The sequence below is a fragment of the Rhinichthys klamathensis genome, unplaced genomic scaffold (assembly GCF_029890125.1).
Source record: "Rhinichthys klamathensis goyatoka isolate OS25496 unplaced genomic scaffold, OSU_Roscu_1.1 h1tg000111l_1, whole genome shotgun sequence".
Classification (NCBI taxonomy): domain Eukaryota; kingdom Metazoa; phylum Chordata; class Actinopteri; order Cypriniformes; family Leuciscidae; genus Rhinichthys; species Rhinichthys klamathensis.
The window spans coordinates 4050165-4072817 of NW_026606649.1; the positions used below are offsets into that span (position 1 = coordinate 4050165).

A 22653-nucleotide genomic window follows, 5' to 3' on the forward strand; every position below is an offset into this window, starting at 1 on the left:
CTTTGTACATTGTTATATTGTTCACGTAGCCTACTTGATATTTAATAAAAACCACTTCGGAGCGGATGGATAGTGATAACATAATCGTAGACACTGAGACGGAAACAGAACAGCATCTCCTGTTAGAAGAAAACATCTTTAAAAAAAACAAAAGACATTTTAACGTAATTGCAAATAAGATTGAATTATATTAATAAATTGACGACAGGGCAGAGTGAAGGTTTCTGAATGTTGAGCATAATGAGCAATAATGTCTTTTGTGACATCTACAGTAGGTAGACGTGTGCGCGCGCTCGCGAAGCCGGAAGTTATGTCATAATGATGACGTAGATCGCAGATTCGTAGCCGTTCAAGATGGCGGAGTATCTTGCGTCCATTTTTGGTACAGAAAAAGACAAGTAAGCTATATTGATTTATTTTGTTTCAACAGTGCAGTATTAATTGATTTGTAATCTAATACAGCTATATGAACTGTCTGCTGAGTGCTTGCATCCGGTCTGGACACAAAACAATGTTTTTTTGTGTGTGTGGGTGGGTGTGTGTGTGATCACACTGGTATAAAGCTTCCGCAGTGCAATCGCACTGGCGCCAATTTCATAAAGTGTTATTTAAATGCATATCAGATGTACAGACAACATGAGTTGAATGGAAGAATTGATTTATGTAGGGTTTCAAATTTATGTTTGGCTTTGTGTTTCTATCTATCGTTGTTATCATTTTAAAATGGTACAATCTGACACTGTCTGATCATGTGTCACATGTCAATGTCGATAACGTTTGGCCTACGTGTCATATGGTTTTAATGTCTTAACAGTATGTGTCCTTTTTCGTATTTTTAGGGTCAATTGTTCATTTTATTTCAAAATTGGAGCTTGTCGTCATGGAGATCGGTGCTCTAGATTGCACAATAAACCAACTTTCAGTCAGGTATGTTTACACCTCTAACTTTACACCCGTGTGTTTTATTTCCACCTCTGTAAAATGGGTTGTTATGTTTAAAGTGAAACAATACTTTATTTGTTTCCGATGTAGAATGTTATTGTGTGATAAATCTATAATTGAACTTATGTGTTACAGTTACATTACAATAAATATGTAATTGCATTAAAATGACTCTCTCAGGGCCATTTCTAAGCACAGGCGAACTAGGCGATTGCCATGGGGCCACCAGCTTGAGCGCCTCAACCACTTAAAATTTTAGCAAAATATTCACCATGTGCTAAGTAGATTTATGCAGCTGAAAAATAGCATTAAAAAGAAATGTTTTTAAATATTATTTAAAAAAAATGTTTTGTTAACAGAGTTATAGGGAAAGGTAGGGTAAAATATCTGTAACGAAAAGGCATTAGTATGTGATTTTGGTTTTTGTTAGTTTAAAGGGATAGTTCACCGAAAAATGTAAATTCTGTCATTAATTACTCACCCTCATGACATTCCAAACCCGCAAGACTTTCGTTCATCTTTGGAACACAAATTATCTGTTTGATCAAATCTGAGTGCTTTCTATCCCTCCGTTGACACTGACAGCTACGCAACTTTTGACGCTTCAAAAAGATCATAAAGAGATCATTAAGCGGTTAAGTCCAAATTTACTGAAGACGAGACTCGATCACATTATATGATGAACAGATTTAATTTAGGCTTTTATTCACATATAAACATTGATCAGCAAAAACAGAATCTCAACCGAACCTTCTTGATGCGCAAGAACAAACCTCTTGAGAAAGCTCAGATGTGCTGTTTAACACAAGAATGATCCTCATGTCAGGTGAACATGCTTGTGTTGATGTGTGAGTTGATGAATGTTTATATGTGAATAAAAGTCCAAATTAAACATGATTTAATGACTCGTAAATGTAAGTACACATTGATGGCCTAAGACACGAAACGAGCAGTTTGTGTGAGAAAACGAACAGTATTTATATCGTTTTTACCTCTTGTAAACACAGCCACGTCCAAGTGATCTGAGGGCGCGGGCGCTTCGGTCTTTTCCGGAAAGCGCCGGAAGTGATCTCTCGCCGCGTGTACGTCACTCATTGTTTACACAGAACAGAGATTGTAGGTAAGACGGCTAATTAAAATGGTACTAATTTGCGCTTATCCGGGATGTTTAAACCGTCGTAAAAGAAAACAATTTAAAAAAAATAAATAAATAAAACAATTGTATGAGTGACGTACACGCGCGAGAGATCACTTCCGGCGCTTTCCGGAAAAGACCGAAGCGCCCGCGCCCTCAGATCACTTGGACGTGGCTGTGTTTACAAGAGGTAAAAACGATATAAATAATGTTCGTTTTCTCACACAAACCGCTCGTTTCGTGTCTTAGGCCATCAATGTGTACTTACATTTACGAGTCATTAAATCATGTTTAATTTGGACTTCTCTGTGCATGCTCTTTGAGGAAGTGACCATAGACCTGCATTATATGACTGACAGACAAGAACGGTTTGACCTAAAAATATCAAAATTGAAACTACTGCGGAAACAAAGACACCTATATCTTGGATGCCCTTGAGGTAAGCTAAAACATACCAAAAATTAATTTCAAAGTGAACTATCCCTTTAAAGCTCCAATGTTTGAGGAGAGTGTGCAGCTGTCAGTCACCATGCCGGTGTGGATACTGGCATTCAAATCACAGATTATTCTTTTTGGAAGTATGACCAACATAATAATTTTCACTGGAAAATGTCATCTAAACAAGTAAGTAACATCCACTTTTGTTCTGGTTCTGACATTGCAGTAATTCGCGCTGATTAAATCTAACAATCGCTTATCATATCACGTAAAACCGTGCAAATTATACTTTGTTCTCAAATTGTTAATGTTAACAACGTCAGCATTGCGTGACTACATTTAATGTCCTTCCGATATGTATCCTTGTTTTCGCATGGGCCGTTTGCAGTCTCTTTTTTTCTGTAGCCACTCCGAAGTCCGAACGAAGTCTTTTGCATTTTGCAACGGGTGAATCTGTTGTCACTGGTGATTGTCGTTTGAACCTTTCTGGATCCGCCATCAAATTGATAAGTTTAATTGTATCAAGTGCTGTGAGAAAAGGCTATAAATCTCCACCTCCAACATCCTCACACGCAATATAGCCTACTAGCCGAGACTCCTTCTTTATGTGTACAGATGTGACGTAATGACGCAAAGACATGCTCGAATCTCCCGCAGAAATCCACCAGTACCACTGGAATTAAAAACATTATTACAAGCTTACCGCTTTGAATCGAGCTAAGGCAAGCAGATAGTTTTGAACACTGGCTGGTTATGTATTTTCTCAAATTATTTTGGATAATTTTGAACCCAAAAAAGCTACGGACTGCAGCTTTAAATTCAATCTGTTCATCATATAAAGCTATCATGTATCTTCAGAAAATTTTTGACTAAACCGCTCAATTCATATGGATTAGTTTTACCTTCTCTTTATTAACTTTTTAAAGTGTCAAAGGGTCAGTTGCGTAGCTGTTTATGGATGGATAGAAAGCTCTCAGATTTCATCAAAAACATCTTCATTTGTGTTCCGAAGATGAACGAAAGTCTTACGAGTTTGGAACGACATGATGGTGAGTAACTAATGACAGAATTTAAATTTGTGGGTGACCTATCCTTTTAACTTAGAATGTCAATTAATATTACAAAACAATAATTTAATATATGCTTGGGCTAATTTAAGTGTTATAATATAACATGTTTACGTTTCATCAAAAAAATAATAGGCTACTATTCCATTATTGAAAGGGAAAAACCAATGGGGTTCTTGCCTAGGGTGTGAAAATGGTAAGAAACAGCCCTGCTCACACTGTCATTTCTTGGTACACTTTCGTCGCGAATTTCAGTTTAACTGAAAGTAGCCCTGTATTTGCATTTTCACTTTTACATGCATGTTGTTTTTTATATTTGATATAGTGTTGCATTGTAATGTAATTTGCATGTAATCAATATTACTTTGCAGACTACCTTTCAGTCACGTAACACATTCATGACATTTGGTGTACAGGGTCATTTGTAGTTCATAATTCATTCATAGTTTCAGTAGCATTTAGGACTGTTTTGTCTTAAAGCTCCTGAGATCTGATATATGACTGCTGGGAAATCCATTGTAGTTTCTGAGACGCACCGAAGAAAATGCATTGGGGAGGATTGGGTGGGGGGTGGGGGGGGGGGAGTTGTTGAATTGAATATTGGCCCTTCCAAATTTCAGGCTATTTGATGCACAGAGACAACTGCCTCAGCCGTTTGCATTTGCAGCTCTCTTTTAAATAGCCAATTGGGAAATATTTGTATACATATTTTAATTTCTCCCTTTGCAGACCATCTTGATTCAAAACATCTACCGTAACACCCAAAACAGTGCACAGACGGCCGACGCCTCTCGCTGTAAGTGCCGCTTTTCCATGAGATAATGCTAGCTTATGGGGTAAGCAAGAAATCCCCATTTTAGTAAAACTCTAGCAGAGGCAGCCTCAGCACTGATACTTTGGACCACTACTGCACATTAGTACATTACACACATAAGTAAAACCTTATCGAAAACCTCAGTGCTGTTTCTATCAAACAGTAAATGTGTTTTGGATTAGCTGTTTTGTAAAGAGTCCCTTAATTTTTGATGCATCTTTTCCACCGACATGATTCCTTGCCTGACATGATTCCCATTCTTGAACCGTTTTACCCGTTTTTCCACCAAAGAAAAAACAGTTCTGGTTTGGAAAAACTGTTACTGCACCATCCTTTTAAAGCTTTTTTTATCTGGAACCAGGGGTCTCACTAGTAAAGATGCGCGCAGAGTGATCCTAAATGTGAACGTACAACAATTTTCTGAACAATCCAACGAACGATTTATTTCACAAATATCTTTTTATAGTTCAGAAGAAGTATGGCACTTATCACCAAGGGCAAGCATATAGGATACAGTATTTCCCATTACCTAGACTGTGGCAGCCCTGCCATAGTCTAATCTGTCTAATCCAAACTATTATTATTATTATATTCAAATTGTAAAAACACCAGTGTAAATGTATTAATGTGGACTGAGACACTATATCACAACTAAAGAGATGTTTGAGTCCAGGTACAAATCAATCAAAATATGTTTTACTCTGTTAAATTTTGTCACTGAAAATGGGTTGGAGGAGCTCTCAAAAAGTGCACCAGATTGATGCATTTAACTTTAAAATTGACAATATTTTATTTCTGTGGACCCCTATAGAGACCATAATATCAAAAGTCATTTTTTAATTAATGAATTAATTTGATTGATGTAATTCATTACGAAACTGCTGCTCATTTGTGCATATACTTATATTAATGCATATTTTGATTGTCTATTTATTTTTTACATTTTTAGCATTTAATAAACAATGTTGGACTTGGACTTTAATAATTACTGGTATACATGGACACAAAATGTTTATATACATACTTTTCAGTTGCTGAAGGCATACAAATACGTAATGTTTTGCCATTATAAATCATGATTTGTTCCTCACTTTTGACTTAGGATGAAATCCATAGAATTCAAGATCAAATCCGATTATACATGTGTTTTATATAAATGAGGCCCCAGGAACCAATTACATCAGGGAACGCGGGCGGGAAAATGTTTTCTCACTAGGGAAAGTTTCCTAAACAACAACAGCATCAATAAGTTATCTAGCTACTTTGGTAATGCTTGCGGTAAGGAGCAGCTTGAAACTGCACGCAATAAATAAACAAAAATGTCTCTTAGCAAAAGCGTTCAGCAGTGATCTTGCGTAGGCGACGTGTGCACTACTTTAGTGTTAATTTCGTTGATGAATAATTTTTCGTCAACTACATTTTTTCACTGTCGACAACGAGACGATAACTACATAAAATCCAGTTTTGAATTACAAAAACTTGACATTTTCATCAACGAATAAAAACGAGACCAATGTTAGTGGGACGATTTGGGAAGAGATCCAGTCATAATGTGTGGTAGATACAAGCTACTTGGCGGGAATACACTTGCATAAAATGTAAATGTCTGGGAGAAAAAGAAGAGCAGACATATGGATACATTTTTTTTTAAACATGACGACGCGAAAGAGAGCTCAGTCCGGTTTTCTATGCGAACACAGAAAGCTGCCTTTCAGACGTCAGCACACAGGCTCTCTTTCGTGTCTTTCTGCTCTTGAACAAACAAATACACACAAAATTGTGTCAATGTCAGTTTTGCAAGTATTTATGTAAACAGTCGGTTATGTCTTAAGTGTATTCAGCCTTAAAGTGACAGCAGCCTAATAACCTGTTGTCCGTTATTAATGTTAATTAAACAACAAAAGAAAAAGAGAAAATCACTCAATGTTCTTGACTGAATTACTTTGAAATCTTTAATAAGGATTAATTAAGGTTGTTAAGAAAATGCATTGGCCTATATCATTAATTGAAAAGAAGACCATGTTCTTGTTCCTTGATTAGAAGTTGTTTTATTTAATTTAAGATAAATAAATACGTTATATGTCACAGCAGTTAAATCTGTGTCTGTATTGCATGTTCAAGCCTTATTATCATTCATATTACCAGGTTAATAATGTTTTCTCCAGGAGTATATTATGAGTTTGGAAATATTAGAGAAATTATTAATTGATGCATTATAATTGAACTAAACCTGTTAGATTTGAGTAGATTTACTGTATATTTAGTCTACTAAAATATTATGATCTTAGTTGACTAAAAGAAACAATTCAGATGACTAAAATATGACTAAAACTAAATGGCATTTTAGTTAGAAGACTATAACTACAAAATAAATCAAAATTTGTTGTCAAAATTAACACTGCTCTACTTGCAATATGTTGTTCTACAGCTATACAAGACAAATTAGTGAGCTTGCAACCATAGAAAAAGAGTAGGAGTCATTGAGAAGAATGCTGAATGCCCAACCACATAAGACCCGTTATGGCACATTTGATTTTTTTTGGCCAGTTTGTGACAGGCTCCTAGCCTGGTTAAAACCAGACCATTCTCAGTTGTAACTGAGTTATGGTCTGGCAAAGCGTCATAGACAAATCATTTCCAGAGGGGCGTCACCAACGGACGTCGCGGATAGACCTATACCGAATCAGAGCGATGAAGGAGATGACGTATGCAGAGCGGCGGAAAAACATCTCCGAGTGTTGTTGTTTGCTCGGTTTTTAACTAAAAGGAAACGTTCAAATCGCTTAAAACAGACGCGATAGCTGATTCGAACGAGTGATGTTCGACTGTGGCATCCATCTTTGTAATGTAGGCTACAAAATCTGCTTCAAAATCCCAGCGCTGTCGTCATCGTGTAAAGCCCGCCCCAAAGTTTCTGATTGGTGCCTCGATTTCGACGGATTGGAAATGGGCTTAAATGAGCTCTTTGCCAGACTAACTTTCAGAGCAAATCAAAATTTGCCGGAAGTTGTCTCGGTTTTCCCAGGCTAACAGGCTCCCAGATTGCATGAAAACCAGCAACACATTGATGGAAAATGGGTATAAGTGTTGCTGGATTTGTTTTGATTCCTACCTAGCAAAGCTGATTTTTTTAATTTAATGTCAAGGTAAGTATGAGTGCAGTGCAGACTACTCAGTGCCACTCATCTTTATTTCCCTCCAGTAAAGGACTCAGTACTTTGAAAAAAGCAGATGTCATGTTTTTGTTTTGGACATAACTCTGAAAATATATATAAAAATATATAATGAACTGCATGAGTTTATTTAGAGCCCTTGTTTAAAATGTTTTAAATAAGCTGTACATATTTACATTGTTTACAGAAGACAGTCTTCTGCTTCAACAAAGGCCTGAGACCTTTACGCACAGGTTCTCTTGTCATTTTGGATGGATCTCTGACCTGTCCTGCTGACCCCTCTCTTCCCAATTCACTTGTTTTCATTAATTGCCTTATTTATAATGTTGATATCCCATGTGGTCTATAGACCTGGGTGCTAAACAGTCTTAGAGTTTGTTTTTCAAAAATGCACATTTTGTATTTCAGACTATTGTCCTCATGAACATATACCGTAACCCTCAAAACTCTGCCCAGTCTGCTGATGGTTTACACTGTAAGTTGTCCCCCCCACTCGCTTGCAGGAGTCTGTGGCATTGAACATTTCTTTACCACTGGCACATTTCAAACGCATCCTTTACAGTGTTCAATTATGTAATCCCTTTTCAGATACTATTTTTGGAAAATACACTTTTCACAAATACTTCTAAAATCCTTTAGTTGTTGTACCATGGCCATATGTTTAGAGGTATAATGAAGGTGTATTTATTCCAGGATTTAGATTTTGCAGACACTTTATATCCCCAAGTATGCATCACACTTAAAAACATTTGCTTGGGAATTGTATGAGTAATGTATAACAGTGAGACCTATAATGAGATGTAAAGTTGTTTATCAAGGGAACAAGACCTGGCTTTGACCTGTATTATTATTTAATAAATACTAAGGCTTACTGTGCCTGACATAGATTTGCTTCCTCTCTGAATTCTCAGTTCAAAATGTTTATACAAATAATAAATATATGCCATAGTAAATTCAATATCAAGTCTGATGATCAACAGATCATATATTATGTAATTTTTTTTTTTTTTTTTAACACTATCCAGTTTTATGGTGGGCCAGTGAATCTATCATTTTATTACTTACTTATTTGCATGCAATGGCGGCTATATATCAAAATATCTTGCTCTCTGATACAATTTTCTGTGTTCTAATTGTATTAAAAAAATTGTTGCTAGGTGCTGTTAGTGATGTGGAAATGCAGGAGCATTATGACGAGTTTTTTGAGGTGAGTTTTCATCATGGATGAGCTTTTTGGCTTCATTAGACTGGTGGACCTGATTTAAAAATGACTTGATGTTCCAAGGGTCAAAATGCCACACACGAGTAAACTACACATTTTCTATTAATGTGCACATCTAACATCTACTTAATGCGATGTCCCAACAAGGACAAGGCTAATATTTACACTTAGATGAAGCCATTAAAAGCCAAGCTGGTTGGGTGATGGAGAAATCCTGGCAACCCAAGGTTTTTAGTTGTGGAGGTCTGAGTGGCACATTTTACAGTAGATCTTCCTCAGTTTATTTTTTCACAATCATCTTTTTACATAATTTTTATTTTGTGATATCAATATTTTTATGTTGTGCTTATAATACACCATAATACTTATGATTAATAAGAATCAGTTGTTAAATGAAAATGAGAGTTCACCCAAAAATAAACTGTAATCACATTTACTCTCATTCATGTCCTTCCAAAACTGAAAAAAAGGACTTTATTTCTTCTTTGGAACAAAAAAAGTAGACAATTTGAAGAATGTTAGATATTTTTTCCAAAATATCTTCTTTTGTGTTACAAAGAAGAAAGTAATTCATTTAGGTTTAAACAACATGAGAGAGTAAATGATGGCAGAATTTCTTTTTTGGATGAATTATCCCTTGAAGTAGTTACTCCTACATTTTGTAATGCTGATTGTTTATGATTTCAACAGGAAGTCTTTACAGAAATGGAGGAGAAGTACGGAGAGGTCGAGGAGATGAATGTGTGTGATAACCTTGGTGATCATTTGGTTGGAAATGTTTATGTGAAGGTAGACTTGAAATTATGTATTAATGTTTTGTGACATTTGCTTGATTAAAAGACCACTTTATAGAATATTTAATTTCAGTATTTCAAACAATGGAACTGTAACAGCCTGCGTTCAAATTAGACTAGGAAAGGTTTAACCTTTTCTTTTGTTTTATTGTCTTAACAGTTTCGGCGGGAAGAGGATGCTGAAAAGGCTGTATTGGACTTGAATAATCGCTGGTTTAATGGCCAGCCGATACATTCAGAACTTTCCCCAGTAACAGACTTCAGAGAAGCCTGCTGCAGACAATATGAAATGGGGTCAGTGTCTAACAAAACATTTTAATATAATATGTCACATTTTAAGGCACATATTAATGACTGATTGAATATTTTTAAGGGAGGGGGGTCTTTATTATTGAATAATTAATAAATAAAGCATTTAAGGGAAAATGGAATTTTCACAAAGCGATCAATGTAAACTTTTTGCAAATAATATATTTTAAAATATACACACATTGGGTCTCATTCATGAAACATTCGTAAATATACGAGTAAGTATGAGAGTGATTTGCGCGTAAAGAGACCTTCCCGAAAACTCATCTCCTGATTCACAAATACTTCGTAAACGTCAGATGTGATAGTGAAATGTGTGTGTGTTAATGAATTCCAATCAGTCGTAAATGGGACGTGCGTGCACGCTCATTCTCAATTACCATAAATCCCGCCCATTAAATCCGACTGACAACTATATATGGGCATCATATTATGACACCAAACGAAGGATTTCAACATGAATGAAAAAGAAAAATGTCTCAGATGCAGAAATCGAAGTTTTATTATCAGAAGTTCATTCAAAACACCACATTTTATTTTCAAGTGTAGGCTATAGTGGCATATCAGGTCCTAAAGAAAAGGAAGCTTGGCAGCATATTACAGATGCAGTTAATGGAGTTTCATCTGTTAATCAAACAGTCCCAGAAGTAAAAAGAAAAAACGTATGTAATTACTATATATAATATTTTTTCAAAATGCATGTACCCGATTAAGGTGAATTCAAATGCAGCCTTAGTTATTAATGAGCAAAACGTTCGGATGTTAAACTCACTATTTACGCGTGGCTGGGAGCAGGTGTAGATTTCTTTCGTACCAACTAACATTTGGAAAATACGAACATTTTAATGAATCCAAAAATTTACGCCAGAACCACTTTACACACGATTTACACAAAAATTCGTTCTGCTCGTGTTTCATGAATGAGACCCATTCACTCTTAATCCTGTGCCCAATTTGGGTCACTTGATATCATACTACTTTTGGTTGGTTTAACATACCTATCATAAAAATATTAAGTTTTTAGCTGCTTACATTTTAGCTCGCACTCTTTCAGTTTTAAAACTGAAGCATTGCCTTTATTTATGTTTGGCTTCTGTAAACAGTAACAATCTCTGCCTTTATGATTGGCCATCTCAATCATTTTGAGACTGATGAGCGCTGTTAGACTGCTGAGGCGGACCAGCCTAACATTTTGTCTTCCTAACAACAACACTGCATAGTGGAGTGCAAGAGAGCAGCATTAAAAATATCAAAGAGTGGGGGGTTAGGACAATTTAGTCATAAATAAATATATATATATATATATATATATATATATATATATTAGGGCTGTCAAATGATTAATCGTGATTAATCACATCCAAAATAAAAGTTTTTTTTACATAATATATGTGGGTGCACTGTGTATAATTATTTTATATATATAAATACACACACATGCTTGTATATATTTAAGAATTATTTTCATGTATATACTGTATATAGATTTATATATAATTTATATTATATATAAATATAAATATTTTATATATAAATTATATTTTTTTCTTAAATATACATGCATGTGTGTGTATTTATATATATATATACAAAATAATTATACACAGTGCACCCACATATATTATGTAAAAAAAACTTTTATTTTGGATGTGATTAATCGTGATTAATCATTTGACAGCCCTAATATATATATATATATTTGTCCACCTCATGATTGTCGTGGTCCTGTTTTCATTCTTGCTTTGTGCCTAAGTGGATACCTTAGTGATGTAACACTAATACTAGTGTTGACATGAATTCCATGAAATAAATAAACTTGGTTTTATGCACTAATACGCTGATATCACGCAGCCGCCATTTTGAAATCGAAAGCGAGGCTCCGGTGGGAATAACCCCGGAAGTACAGATAGACAACAATGCCTTGGACTACCAACCTGAAGCTGCTGCTGCGATTTACACTATTGGATATGTATATAGTTCGTTCCTGCTTCTTTTTTTACGTTCTGAATTATATATAAAAAAATAATTTTATTTATAAATGAATTTCACTGTATATAGTCTAAAGTATGGAATGGAATGAATGTACATTTTTAGAATAACTAATTTCTACATTAAACACAACAAAACGCCATCGCATTCGCGACTCTCCTATGATTAGAGGCGACACTTCCGGTTTTCTTCCCACCGGAGCCATTTCAAAATGGCGGCTGCGTGAAATCAGCGTATAGCAATGTTTTGTGCTGTATCTCGTCTCACCACAGGGAGTGCACTAGAGGTGGTTTCTGTAATTTCATGCACTTGAAACCCATTTCTCGAGAACTCAGGAGAGATCTTTATGGACGTCGTAGGAAAAGGTACTAAAAACCTTCTATATTAAAGGCAAGACTTGTCCCTTTAATTGTAGTTGGCAATTTTGTTGTAACAGAAATTAATTTCTTTCCATTAGACCTAGTTCTCAGTCAGGTTCTCGTGAAAAACGTTCGCGTTCAAGGGATCGTAACCGTGGAGGTCGTGAACGGGAGAGGAGGAGATCAAGAGATCGGGAACGTTCTGGAAGATTTTGAGCCATGACACAGTTTTGATGCCTTTGTTTTATTGCTTGGTGTTTTATTGCAATCAGTGACCAGCATTTGTTTGAAACATCAGATGTCATCTTGTCACGTGCTTGAAGTCCTTTTGTTTGTCCCTTTGTGTTTCTTTACTTTTTTTTTTTTTTAAGTGTACAATTAAAAAGTTTCTCAATAAAAGTGCATTTTTATTAATTGTCCCGGTCAAACATTTACTGTTTATATGTTTGGGATTATTAAAAGCTTATTCATCATTAATCAGTTCTGCAGGGCTTCAGTGAAGTGTTGTGGGTGTGAAGGGAGGTGTCACACTGAAGTTCATTATTCATTGGTTATGTGCTTGTACATATAATGCAGTGGTATTTGGAGACAATAACACTACATCAAGACCAGGAGTTATGTTTGCCTTTGTAGTATAGGTAGGGATACTGTTGCAATCGTCTAGCAGTACAGAATCATGAGTGTATTGGGGGTAAAAAAATTATCTTTGTATTATCTCAAAAATCATAAAACCTGCTGCCATGATTCTGGTTCATGGTGATTGTAGCTAGTATGCATATCATTTGAGCAAAAAGACACGTCACAAGTTTTGACTATTTATCATTCTCATGTAAGAGAAATTTGCCTTAAAATGTAAGATGACTTACATTTCAGGCGTTTTTTTAAAGTTGTAGGCCAAATGTTTCTCTCAAGTTGTTTGTATATGTTGGACATGTCCCAGCTTCTGATAGGAGACCAAACGAAAGACGCCCTGCTTCCAGCCAATCATATTGAGCGCCAACACATGGCCAATTCCCGAATAAGTGGTCAACCCCGTTCATATTGACGTGACTCAGGTACTTCTATATACAGCTGTTAAAGTGGACGGTTGGCGCGCCTATCAGCAAGGTAAATGTGTATTTCAATCGTTTAGTAGCTGTTGTAGACTTGTGCAATATTCTATCAGCGATATATTGGTTACAAAGAGACAGATAATTACAAAATAATTACATTTTATGTATTTGTGAATATGGTTTAATGTATATAAAAAATCAGTTTAAATATTTAAATTAGTAGCCTATGTTATTAGTAAGTAGCCTAATCCTAAATCCCTATTGTGCTTAACGGATCAGGGAATGAAGTTTATTAATAACTACGAAAATTTCTTTATAACCAATTCCATCAAAACCGACAGCGTTTTACGAATTTACTAACAGACAGTCTGATAAATTACAGAAAGAGTCAAGTGCACGGAATTTCTTTTTCTTTTTTTTTCTTTTTTTGCTGCAGGTAGCCTACACGAATGGTTGCCTCGTTCTCGCACAAATTTGTATTAAAGGATTTTTTTCTTCAAGTCCTATAAGAGTGTTTTGTGGGAAGAGAGTATAAGAAAGTCTGCCTGCATGGGGTCTGAACTGAAAGTTTTTTGATAAAAGACTTTGTAGGTCTATTTCTTAGAGCACATGGACCCATTTTAAACTTCCCCATTCTTTTAATAGTCTTACTCGTCACTCGTGTGTCCTAGACTGGGTTGCCAGGTTTGTGTATCATAAACAGCCCACTGACTTAAAAGAATGGATTTGGGAATCGTTATTATGCATTCAGGTTTGATATCATTAATAGGCACTTATAATGTAAGTAGCACAACACATTTGAATCTTTTAAGAATCGTCAGTTGATTTTTTTTTAAAAAGAGCCTCACAATGTCATCAGATTTTTATTTACATAGTAACATAATAAAATACATTTTTATTAGTCTTTGTATGGTGGTGGTTGAGGAGATTCCCCCCTTCTATGTAAAGCGCTTTGAGTGCCGAGAAAAGCGCTATAAAATGTAATGAATTATTATTATTATACACAATACTTGCATACAGGGCTGTAATGTAATATTGTAATCATGAGCTTGACTCATATTTCCATTAAATCTTGGTGTCCAGGACACCTAAGACTGACAGAAGATTGGCTTTTGGTTTCAAAAATACTTCATTGAAATCATCAAAATAGGGGAAAACTCCACATTTGGCAACCCTGGTCCTATAGTCTCATGTTCTGCAATACTCCTGCGGTAGAATTTTGATCAAGCATAATGGAAGATGTTTGTTAATTCTAATGTTTGATCATTTCTATGTTTACATTTTTGAGAGAAAAAAATTATACACACACACACACACACACACACACACACACACACACACACACACACACACACACACACACACACACACACACACACACACACACACAGGACACATAAGTCCACATATTAAGTAGGCTACTGGGTAGATTAGATAGTAAGCAAACAATCAGTTCTCGTAATCAATGTGTTGGATGCAGGACAAATGGGCAGGAATAAAGATCTGAGCGAATTTGACAAGGGCCAAATTGTTATGGCAAGGCGACTGGGTCAGAGTATGTCTGAAACAGCAAGGTTCGTGGGTTGCTCCTGGTCAGCAGTGGTGAGAATTTACCTAGAGTGGTCCGAGGAGAGACAAACCACAAACGTCGACGGTGTTGGACGCGCAAGGCTCATCGATGTACGAGGGCAATGTGTCACAACACAGTGCACGTTATGTCCTGTTTTCTTTTACAACATGTGGACAGCCGTCATGTGTGCTGTTTATCAGGGGAAGTGATGGCACTGCTGGGACAACGCCAAGGCAGTGGAGGGAGTGTGATGCTCTGGGAAATGCTATGGGAAAACCTTGGTCCTGCCATTCATGTGGACATAAATTTGATATGTGCCACCAACCTAAACATCTTTGCAGACCAGGTACATCCCTTCATGACAATGGTGTTCCATGGTGGAAGTGGCCTCTTTTAACAGGATAATGCACCCTGCCACACTGCACACATTGTTCAAGAATGGTTTGAGGAACATGATGAAGAGTTCAAGGTGTTGCCCATGGCCTCCAAATTCCCCAGATCTCAATCCAATTGAGCATCTGTGGGATGTGCTGGACCAACAAGTTCGATCCACGATGGCTCAACCTCCCAACTTACTGGACTTGAAGGATCTGCTGCTAACGTCTTAATGCCAGATACCACAGGACACCTTCAGGGGTCTTGTAGAGTCCATGCTTTGGCGGGTCGGCCCTGTTTTTGCTGCATGTAGAGGACCAACAGCATACCAGGCATTTTATATATATATACATATGTGGCGTAAGTGCCAAAAAGTGTTAAAATACGTATACCCTAGTCCAGGGATGCTCAAATCCGGTCTAAGGCCATGTCCACACTAATACGTTTTCGTTTGAAAACGTATATTTTTCTCTCCGGTTTGGCCTTCCGTCCACACTGAGACGGCGTTTTAAGTCAATGAAAACGTAGCTTTTGGAAAACGCTCTCCAAAGTGGATAAATTTTAAAACGCTGTTTTCGCGTTGTAGTGTGGACTGTGAAGCTGGAGGTATTTGAAAACGATGACGTAAATTTAGTCATGTGATCTATGTTGTACCAATTGATATTCATGTTTACGGTATTGTGCCTGTTATGTGCTATTCACTTTCACACTGTTGCTAAAATATGTTACTTTGTACACTCTTCATATCACAGTCCTGCACAGATGACAGAAAATGTACTCACATTTGCTGTCCTGCGGCAAAACATGAGAGCGGTTGCGTTTTAGACCAAACATATGGGGTCTCATTTATAAAGCGTGCGTACGCACAAAACGGGGCTGGAAACGTACGTACGCCAGTTTCCACGCAAAGGTTGTGATCTATAAAAAAACAAACTTGACGGGAGAATGTGCGCACCTTTAAGCAAACTTTGAGCCGTGCGTACGCACATTCTGGAGACAAAGGGAATTGGCGACATAGATGGTGAGGTCGTGAACTGAAGTTAGATTGTAGAAAATAAATGTGAGAAGACGATTATAAGAATTAATGACATTTAATTTTCACTCCATTTCATACGTTATATCCACATTATCATGAAGATTAAATCCAACAGTGTTATTTGTGCCGATGGTTTTAGGCTATATCTAGTAAAATCCAAACGTAATTCAAAATGTAGGCTATAAAAAAAATAATAATAATAATCAGCGCTGCCAGTCACATTGTCCACAACGGGAGCGCAGGAGGACATGGCGCGACTACATGTGATACAGAATAGCATGAAATACCCTTTTATTAGAGAACTGCAGAACACAGTGTAAAAAGGAAATATTTTCCTTAATGTAGCCTACATATATCATAAAATGTCAAAGTCTGCAAATACAGTCATGAAGCACAATCACTACTCATCATCGGTCCTAACTATTACAGTGTTCATTACAAAACCGTCAAGAAGCATGTGTTCACAATAACATTTAAAATAAATAAAAGAATGATTTAAACTATGTTTTACTTCTGATATAAACATTTAGATTAAATATGCTGTTCTCATTAATGGAGTTAAACACTTAGCTACATGAAATTACTGAGAAGTTACAAAAAATATATATTCAATAAATAGAAATAGACCTATTTGTTGTTGATGCAATGCTTTTAAACACTTTTCCTCTGGCATGCTGTGTTTTAATGTTTTAACTGATAGCTAATAGCAGATTGTCTGGGAAAATTGTTTCGTGCAAATAGTGCACAACAATGTCTATCTGTTTCCATTAAAAATATAAACCAATTAAAAATACTATTTGGCCAGTGGAAAAGATTGAGAAAAACTTTCTCTGAAATGTATACACTATTTGATTTATTTATTCAAAAACAAGGCAAGGATATAGGCTACTAAAAAAAATATATGAATGTAATAATGTGACGGCACATCCGTATTTCATATTTTACCAACGTCTTGTACCGTTAAACATGGTATCACGTGGATGAATAATCATATGCAAATGACATGCAGATGAGAATATGCATAGTAAAACAAGGCGTTGTAAGTTCCATATATGGTTATTTCGGGGAGGAGACGCATGTGCGCACAATCTTCCGCTGACTGGGATTTATAAAGTGAATTGTGCGCAGGTTCTGGCGTACGCACGGTTTTATAAGTCTGAATATTTTTTTGCGTACGCCATTTTTGGCTTTCGGGCGCACGTACACTTTTAGTAACAGTAAGTATCCTACGCACAGTTTTATAAATGAGACCCCATATGGTGACTGAGTGTGACCTGGACGCATCAGTGATGGTGAGATATTTTGCTAAATAAAATTATCCTGTTAGAAGAATTGCGCGGTAACTTTATTATTTATTTTTCCATCTGTATCATCTCGGTGAGCTTTTGTGAGGTTTCACGCATGCTCAGTAAGGTGAATTTAGAAGTTTCTCATCTACACTGAAACGTCGGAAAACTCCTGAAAACGCTAGTGTGGACGGAGAGCGTTTTTAAACGAAAACGCCGTTCTCTTACGAGAGTATCTCTCGTACTGCGTAATAGCTTTACGCTAGGGGGAAAACTCTTTTCCACGAGATATTGAAGCCAAAAATTATCCTTAATTTTTTATTAATGTAAAACGCTTTGCAGCAGCAAGCAGACATAGGCGAAACAGCTCGCACGCCTATTGGTTGCTCTTGCGGCAAATGCAGCAGCCTATCGAGAGAGACTCTGCGTGACGTAATGACCAATGGGGGCAATTCGCGCCCATATCGTCACGTCCCGCCAGAAAGGGCGTGGTCTCACCCTATAAATATGCTCGTTAGGCTGGTACAAGCTGATTTTTATCTCTTCAGCGACGCACACGCATCGCTGGATCCGGAGTGAGAAGCCGCGCCGTCGAAGCAAGCCTTTCAGCGGGACGAGCTCTGGAGTCGCTGGCCTCGCCGCCTTCAACTGCCGTACCTGCTGCGCTTTCCGGCGTTCTATATCCTTTTATACTCTGTGTATCTTTACTCTGCTGAGAGTGTTTGCTCGCTTACTTGACGCGACTCACACTTCTCTTCACAAAAGAGCTGCGTCTTTTTAAAGATGCCATCCTGTGGCTCGTGTCGCGCCCCGCTCAGCGACGGAGACCGGCACGTCATCTGTGTTTCCTGCCTGGGTGAGGATCACGCGGCTCTCGCGCTCGCTGACGGCGGATGCCCTCATTGCGAGCTTTTGCCCATGGTGACTCTGAGGACTCGCCTGGCATCATTCTCCGAGCCTTCACCACAGCCCGCCGTGGTGCCGCGCCGCAAGAAGCGCCGCGCCCAGCGTGCTCCCGAGCTTTCTCCAGCCCGCCAAAGCTCGCCGGTTCGCCCGCCAGCTTCGCCGGCTTCGCTCGAGTCGCTCACTGACGGACAACGGCCGCCGCCTGCCGCCGCGTCCGTCCACGAGTTCGACGAACCCACCGAGGCGTGTTCTCTTCTGGCATCCGATAGCGAGGATTGGGCGAGCTCCGTGGACCTCCCCTCCGCTAGCGTTTCCCGCCAGACCACTGGTAAGAGAACCGGCATTGAGACTGAGCTGATGCGTCTGCTCTCTCAGGCCGTGAAAAGCATCGGCCTCGATTGGGAGGCGCCCGCGCAACCGCTGCGCAACAGGCGAGCTCTGTGGACCTCCGCCTTCTGTCCGCGAGTCGTCAAGGAAACGGGCCAGCATCAAGACCGCGAGCCCTAAAACCGCGGCTAGCTTTCTTTACGTTATAAGAAATCTACCCCGCCCCCCATGGGCGTGCGTCACCGGCAAATGAGAAAAGAGTGTGTTTTAGTCCCCGCCGAGGCCGGACTAATCTCCATTTCTTAAACATTTCTCAGCTCCTAGTTTGAGCGGCTGAAAATGTCATTATTGCAGCAATGAGCCTGTTGTATAACACGCACACCTGCATACAAACGCCGACACACACAAAACTGTGATGACGCTCTCTTATCTGCTTGCGCTAGTGTAGTTCTTCCTGTGGCCCAGTGGCGGAACCCGAAGCTTTCACGCGAGAGACCCGTGTTCGATCCCGGCTCTCGCAGCAGATAAAAATTTAGTCTCGCCAGACTTCCACCGAAACTTTTCGCTCGTTCAGTTCCAGAAAATGCGACTGTTCCAGTGTATTTTGCAGTAAACAAGCTGGTACCACGGCCCGCTTGCCTGCACATAAAGGCCGTTTCCACGGCGACCCAGAAAAATCATGTAATCATTGTATTTCTGGTTTTCCGGCCACAGCCGATGGTGTTATAAGTGTAATAAAATGCTCACAGCCCAGTGTTCATTTCTACACACAAACACAGCCCGCCACGGTACAGGGCTCGCACAAATGAAATCGACGCATGTCAATTGTGCATTAAATGTAGTGAATGTGCCCACAACCCAGTGCCCACAAACACTACCACGGTTTCTGTAAAACGAAACCAACACAAGTCTTCCTAGCCTCCTAGGAAATCGACGGTGTTTCAGTCTCGCCGTGGCCAGACTTCCACTGAAATTTTCGCTCGTTCAGTTCCAGAAAATGTGACTGTTCCAGTGTATTTTGCAGTAAGCAAGCCAGTACCATGCCCGCTTGCCTGCACACAAATGCTGTTCCCACGGCGACCCAGATAAATCACATAAATGGTGTATTTTCTGGTATTCCGGCCACAGCCGATGGTGTTATGAGTGTATTGAAAATGCCTACAACCCAGGGCTCATTTCTACACACAAACACAGCCCGCAAAAATGCAGGGCTCGCACAAACAAAATCGCCTCATGTCGATTGTGCACTAAATGTAGTGAATGTGCCTACGTCTCAGTGCCCACAAACACTACACACCACATGTCCCACGGGTTCTGTGAAAACGAAACCAACACGCATTCAGTCAGCTCAGGCCGACGGTGTTTTTCAGTGCAGTAAATGTGCCCGCTGTCCTGCGCCCACATTCACTCACAGACATGTTAAGCCCCACGGGGCTCGCCCCGCTCTCTCTCCCTCAGCAAACTGCTATAAGGGTTTTGAGCGCGGCCAGGCTGCCCGCCGCGATCGGCGCGCCCCCCGCCTCACACACTGTAAACACAGTGTCTGCGTTACAGCACGCCGGAGCTCTCTTGCCGTCACTATGTCTCGGCCAGAGCCCAGATCTCATTCTACCCCTAGCTATTCACTAGAAAGTGTGGGCACAGCTTCCTGGGGTATCAGAATGGGTGCTGAACACTATAAAAAGAGGCTATTCGCTACAGTTCGCTCGACGTCCCCGCCGTTATACGGCGCGCGTCGAGACGGCGGTGGAAAACGAAGTATCTCATCTACTTCGAGCCGAGATAGCGAAACTACTGAGCAAAGGTGCTATAGAACCTTTATCTCAAGCTCAGAGCAAAGGGGGCCTACACAGCAGATATTTTCTGGTACCGAAAAAAGATGGAGGTCTCAGACCCATTTTAGATCTGCGACAGCTGAACAGAGCGCTTGTGAAGCGCCAGTTCAGAATGCTTACGACCAGGAAAATCCTCGCGCAAGTGCGCCACGGGGACTGGTTTATGTCAATAGATCTGAAAGACGCCTATTTCCAAATACAAATAGCGTCCCATCACAGGCGATTCTTGAGATTCGCTTTCGAGGGCCAGGCATATCAATACACAGTCCTGCCGTTCGGCCTGTCCCTAGCACCTCGTACATTCACGAAGTGCATGGACGCGGCGCTCGCACCCCTGAGACTTCAGGGCATGCGAGTCCTGAACTACTTGGACGATTGGCTGATTCTAGCTCGATCACGATCGGAGCTCATAGAACACAGGGCCGCATTACTCGAGCACCTCGAGGAGCTGGGCCTCACAGTCAATTGGGCGAAGAGCTCACTGTCTCCCAGTCAGAAAATTTCCTTTCTGGGAACAGTGTTAGACTCGCTATCCATGACGGCACGCCTGTCACCAGAGCGCGGACTAAATATTCAGCGCGTCGCGAAATCCTTCCGCCGCGGCTCGATAGTTCCGCTCAAAAGGTTTCAGAAAATGCTGGGGCTGATGGCCTCAGCGGCCTCTGTACTCCAGTGGGGCTTGCTTCGCATGCGCCCACTGCAGATGTGGCTGAAAGCGCGGGTTCCACCCAGGGCATGGACAGCGGGTCTGTTTCGCCTCAGGGTCAACCTACAGTGTGTTTCAGCTCTGGAACCTTGGAAAATAACCGACTGGTATCAGTCAGGTGTGAGTCTGGGGACCGCTTCGAGTGTGAAGGTGGTGTCTACGGATGCCTCCACCTCGGGGTGGGGAGCGCTGCTCGAGGGCAGACCGCTAGCTGGCCTGTGGTCAGAACGGGAAAAGCTCCTTCACATAAACTGCTTGGAGATGATAGCAGTCGACAAATCGCTACGGCGTTTTTGTCCCCAGGTAACAGGCCACCACGTCTTGGTCCGGTCGGACAACATGTCAGTGGTGGCATACATAAATCGCCAGGGCGGCGTCAGGTCACGAAACCTTCACAGGCTGACGGAACGCCTCCTGGTCTGGGCTCAGCACAGCCTGCTCTCACTGAGAGCAGCGCACGTGCCTGGTCACCTGAATGTGGGACCAGACAGACTGTCCAGGAACAATGTTCCAGCAGGGGAATGGTCGCTGCACCCGCAGACGGTCCAGCTGCTGTGGAAAACGTTCGGCAGAGCACAGGTGGACCTATTCGCGTCCCACGAAAACGCTCATTGCCCGGAGTTTTTCTCGAAAAGCAAGGACGCGCTGGCTCATGTTTGGCCCCGCTGCCCCCTATATGCTTTTCCTCCTGTCTCGCTCCTGCCTCAGGTGTTGGAACGAATCAGGGAGAACGGATGCCCAGTGCTGCTCGTAGCTCCGCTCTGGACAAACCAGACGTGGTTCCCTGCCCTGATGCAGCTTACCAGCACTGCCCCATGGCCTGTACCATTGAGGAGAGACCTCCTCTCTCAGGCGGAGGGCTCGATTTGGCACCCTCGCCCGGAGTTGTGGTCCCTGCACGCATGGGCCATCAACGGGTACCCGCTAGCCTCCCAGAAGGAGTGTTAAACACGATCGCGCAGGCTAGAGCTCCGTCTACCAGGCAGCTCTACTCCTCGAAATGGTCTGTTTTCTCTGCATGGTGTCAAGCCCAGAGCTTTTCACCTGTGGAATGCGGGGTTTCGGAAGTGCTTTCCTTCCTTCAAGAGCTACTGGATAAGGGCAGGACCCCATCCACGCTCAAAGTATATGTGGCGGCCATAGCAACGTTTGCAAAACCGGTGTCTGGCCAGTCGCTGGGGAAAAACGACTTAGTCGTGTGTTTCCTTAGGGGAGCTCGGAGGCTGAACCCTCCCAGGCCCCCTTCAGTCCCGACGTGGGACCTTTCCACGGTCCTGGAGGCCATGAAAGGCGCCCCGTTCGAGCCAATCCAGCTGGT

At 40.3% G+C, this 22653-nt stretch overlaps 2 protein-coding genes across 4 annotated transcripts in view; both read left to right on the forward strand.

The window, feature by feature from the left end:
• Window positions 1–332: 332 nt before the first annotated feature.
• LOC130087819 (splicing factor U2AF 35 kDa subunit-like) lies at window positions 333–12656 on the forward strand. Of its 3 annotated transcripts, none has more exons than XM_056254297.1 (8): window positions 333–398; window positions 840–927; window positions 7978–8044; window positions 8727–8776; window positions 9482–9580; window positions 9746–9879; window positions 12156–12248; window positions 12341–12656. In XM_056254297.1, the coding sequence occupies exons 1-8, from the start codon at window positions 355–357 to the stop codon at window positions 12456–12458; spliced, it is 693 nt and encodes a 230-aa protein (XP_056110272.1). In that variant the 5' UTR covers window positions 333–354; the 3' UTR covers window positions 12459–12656. The 3 variants fall into 3 exon arrangements, with proteins under 3 accessions (XP_056110272.1, XP_056110273.1, XP_056110274.1); XM_056254298.1 differs by having other exon boundaries at window positions 9482–9532; XM_056254299.1 differs by lacking the exon at window positions 7978–8044 and having other exon boundaries at window positions 362–398.
• Window positions 12657–13268: 612 nt separating this feature from the next.
• The window catches only part of cbsa (cystathionine beta-synthase a), a 29643-nt gene continuing 20258 nt past the window's right edge, over window positions 13269–22653 (forward strand). The window contains exon 1 of the mRNA XM_056254295.1: window positions 13269–13349. The gene's annotated coding sequence lies outside the window, so the exon portion shown is untranslated. The remainder of the gene's footprint in view (window positions 13350–22653) is intronic.

Coding starts and splice junctions, on each gene's coding strand:
- LOC130087819 (XM_056254297.1), top strand. CDS start 355: ATGGCGGAGTATCTTGCGTCCATTTTTGGTACAGAAAAAGACAA. Junction 9,581..9,745: donor TTGGAAATGTTTATGTGAAG/GTAGACTTGAAA, acceptor TTGTCTTAACAG/TTTCGGCGGGAAGAGGATGC. Junction 9,880..12,155: donor TGCAGACAATATGAAATGGG/GTCAGTGTCTAA, acceptor GTCTCACCACAG/GGAGTGCACTAGAGGTGGTT.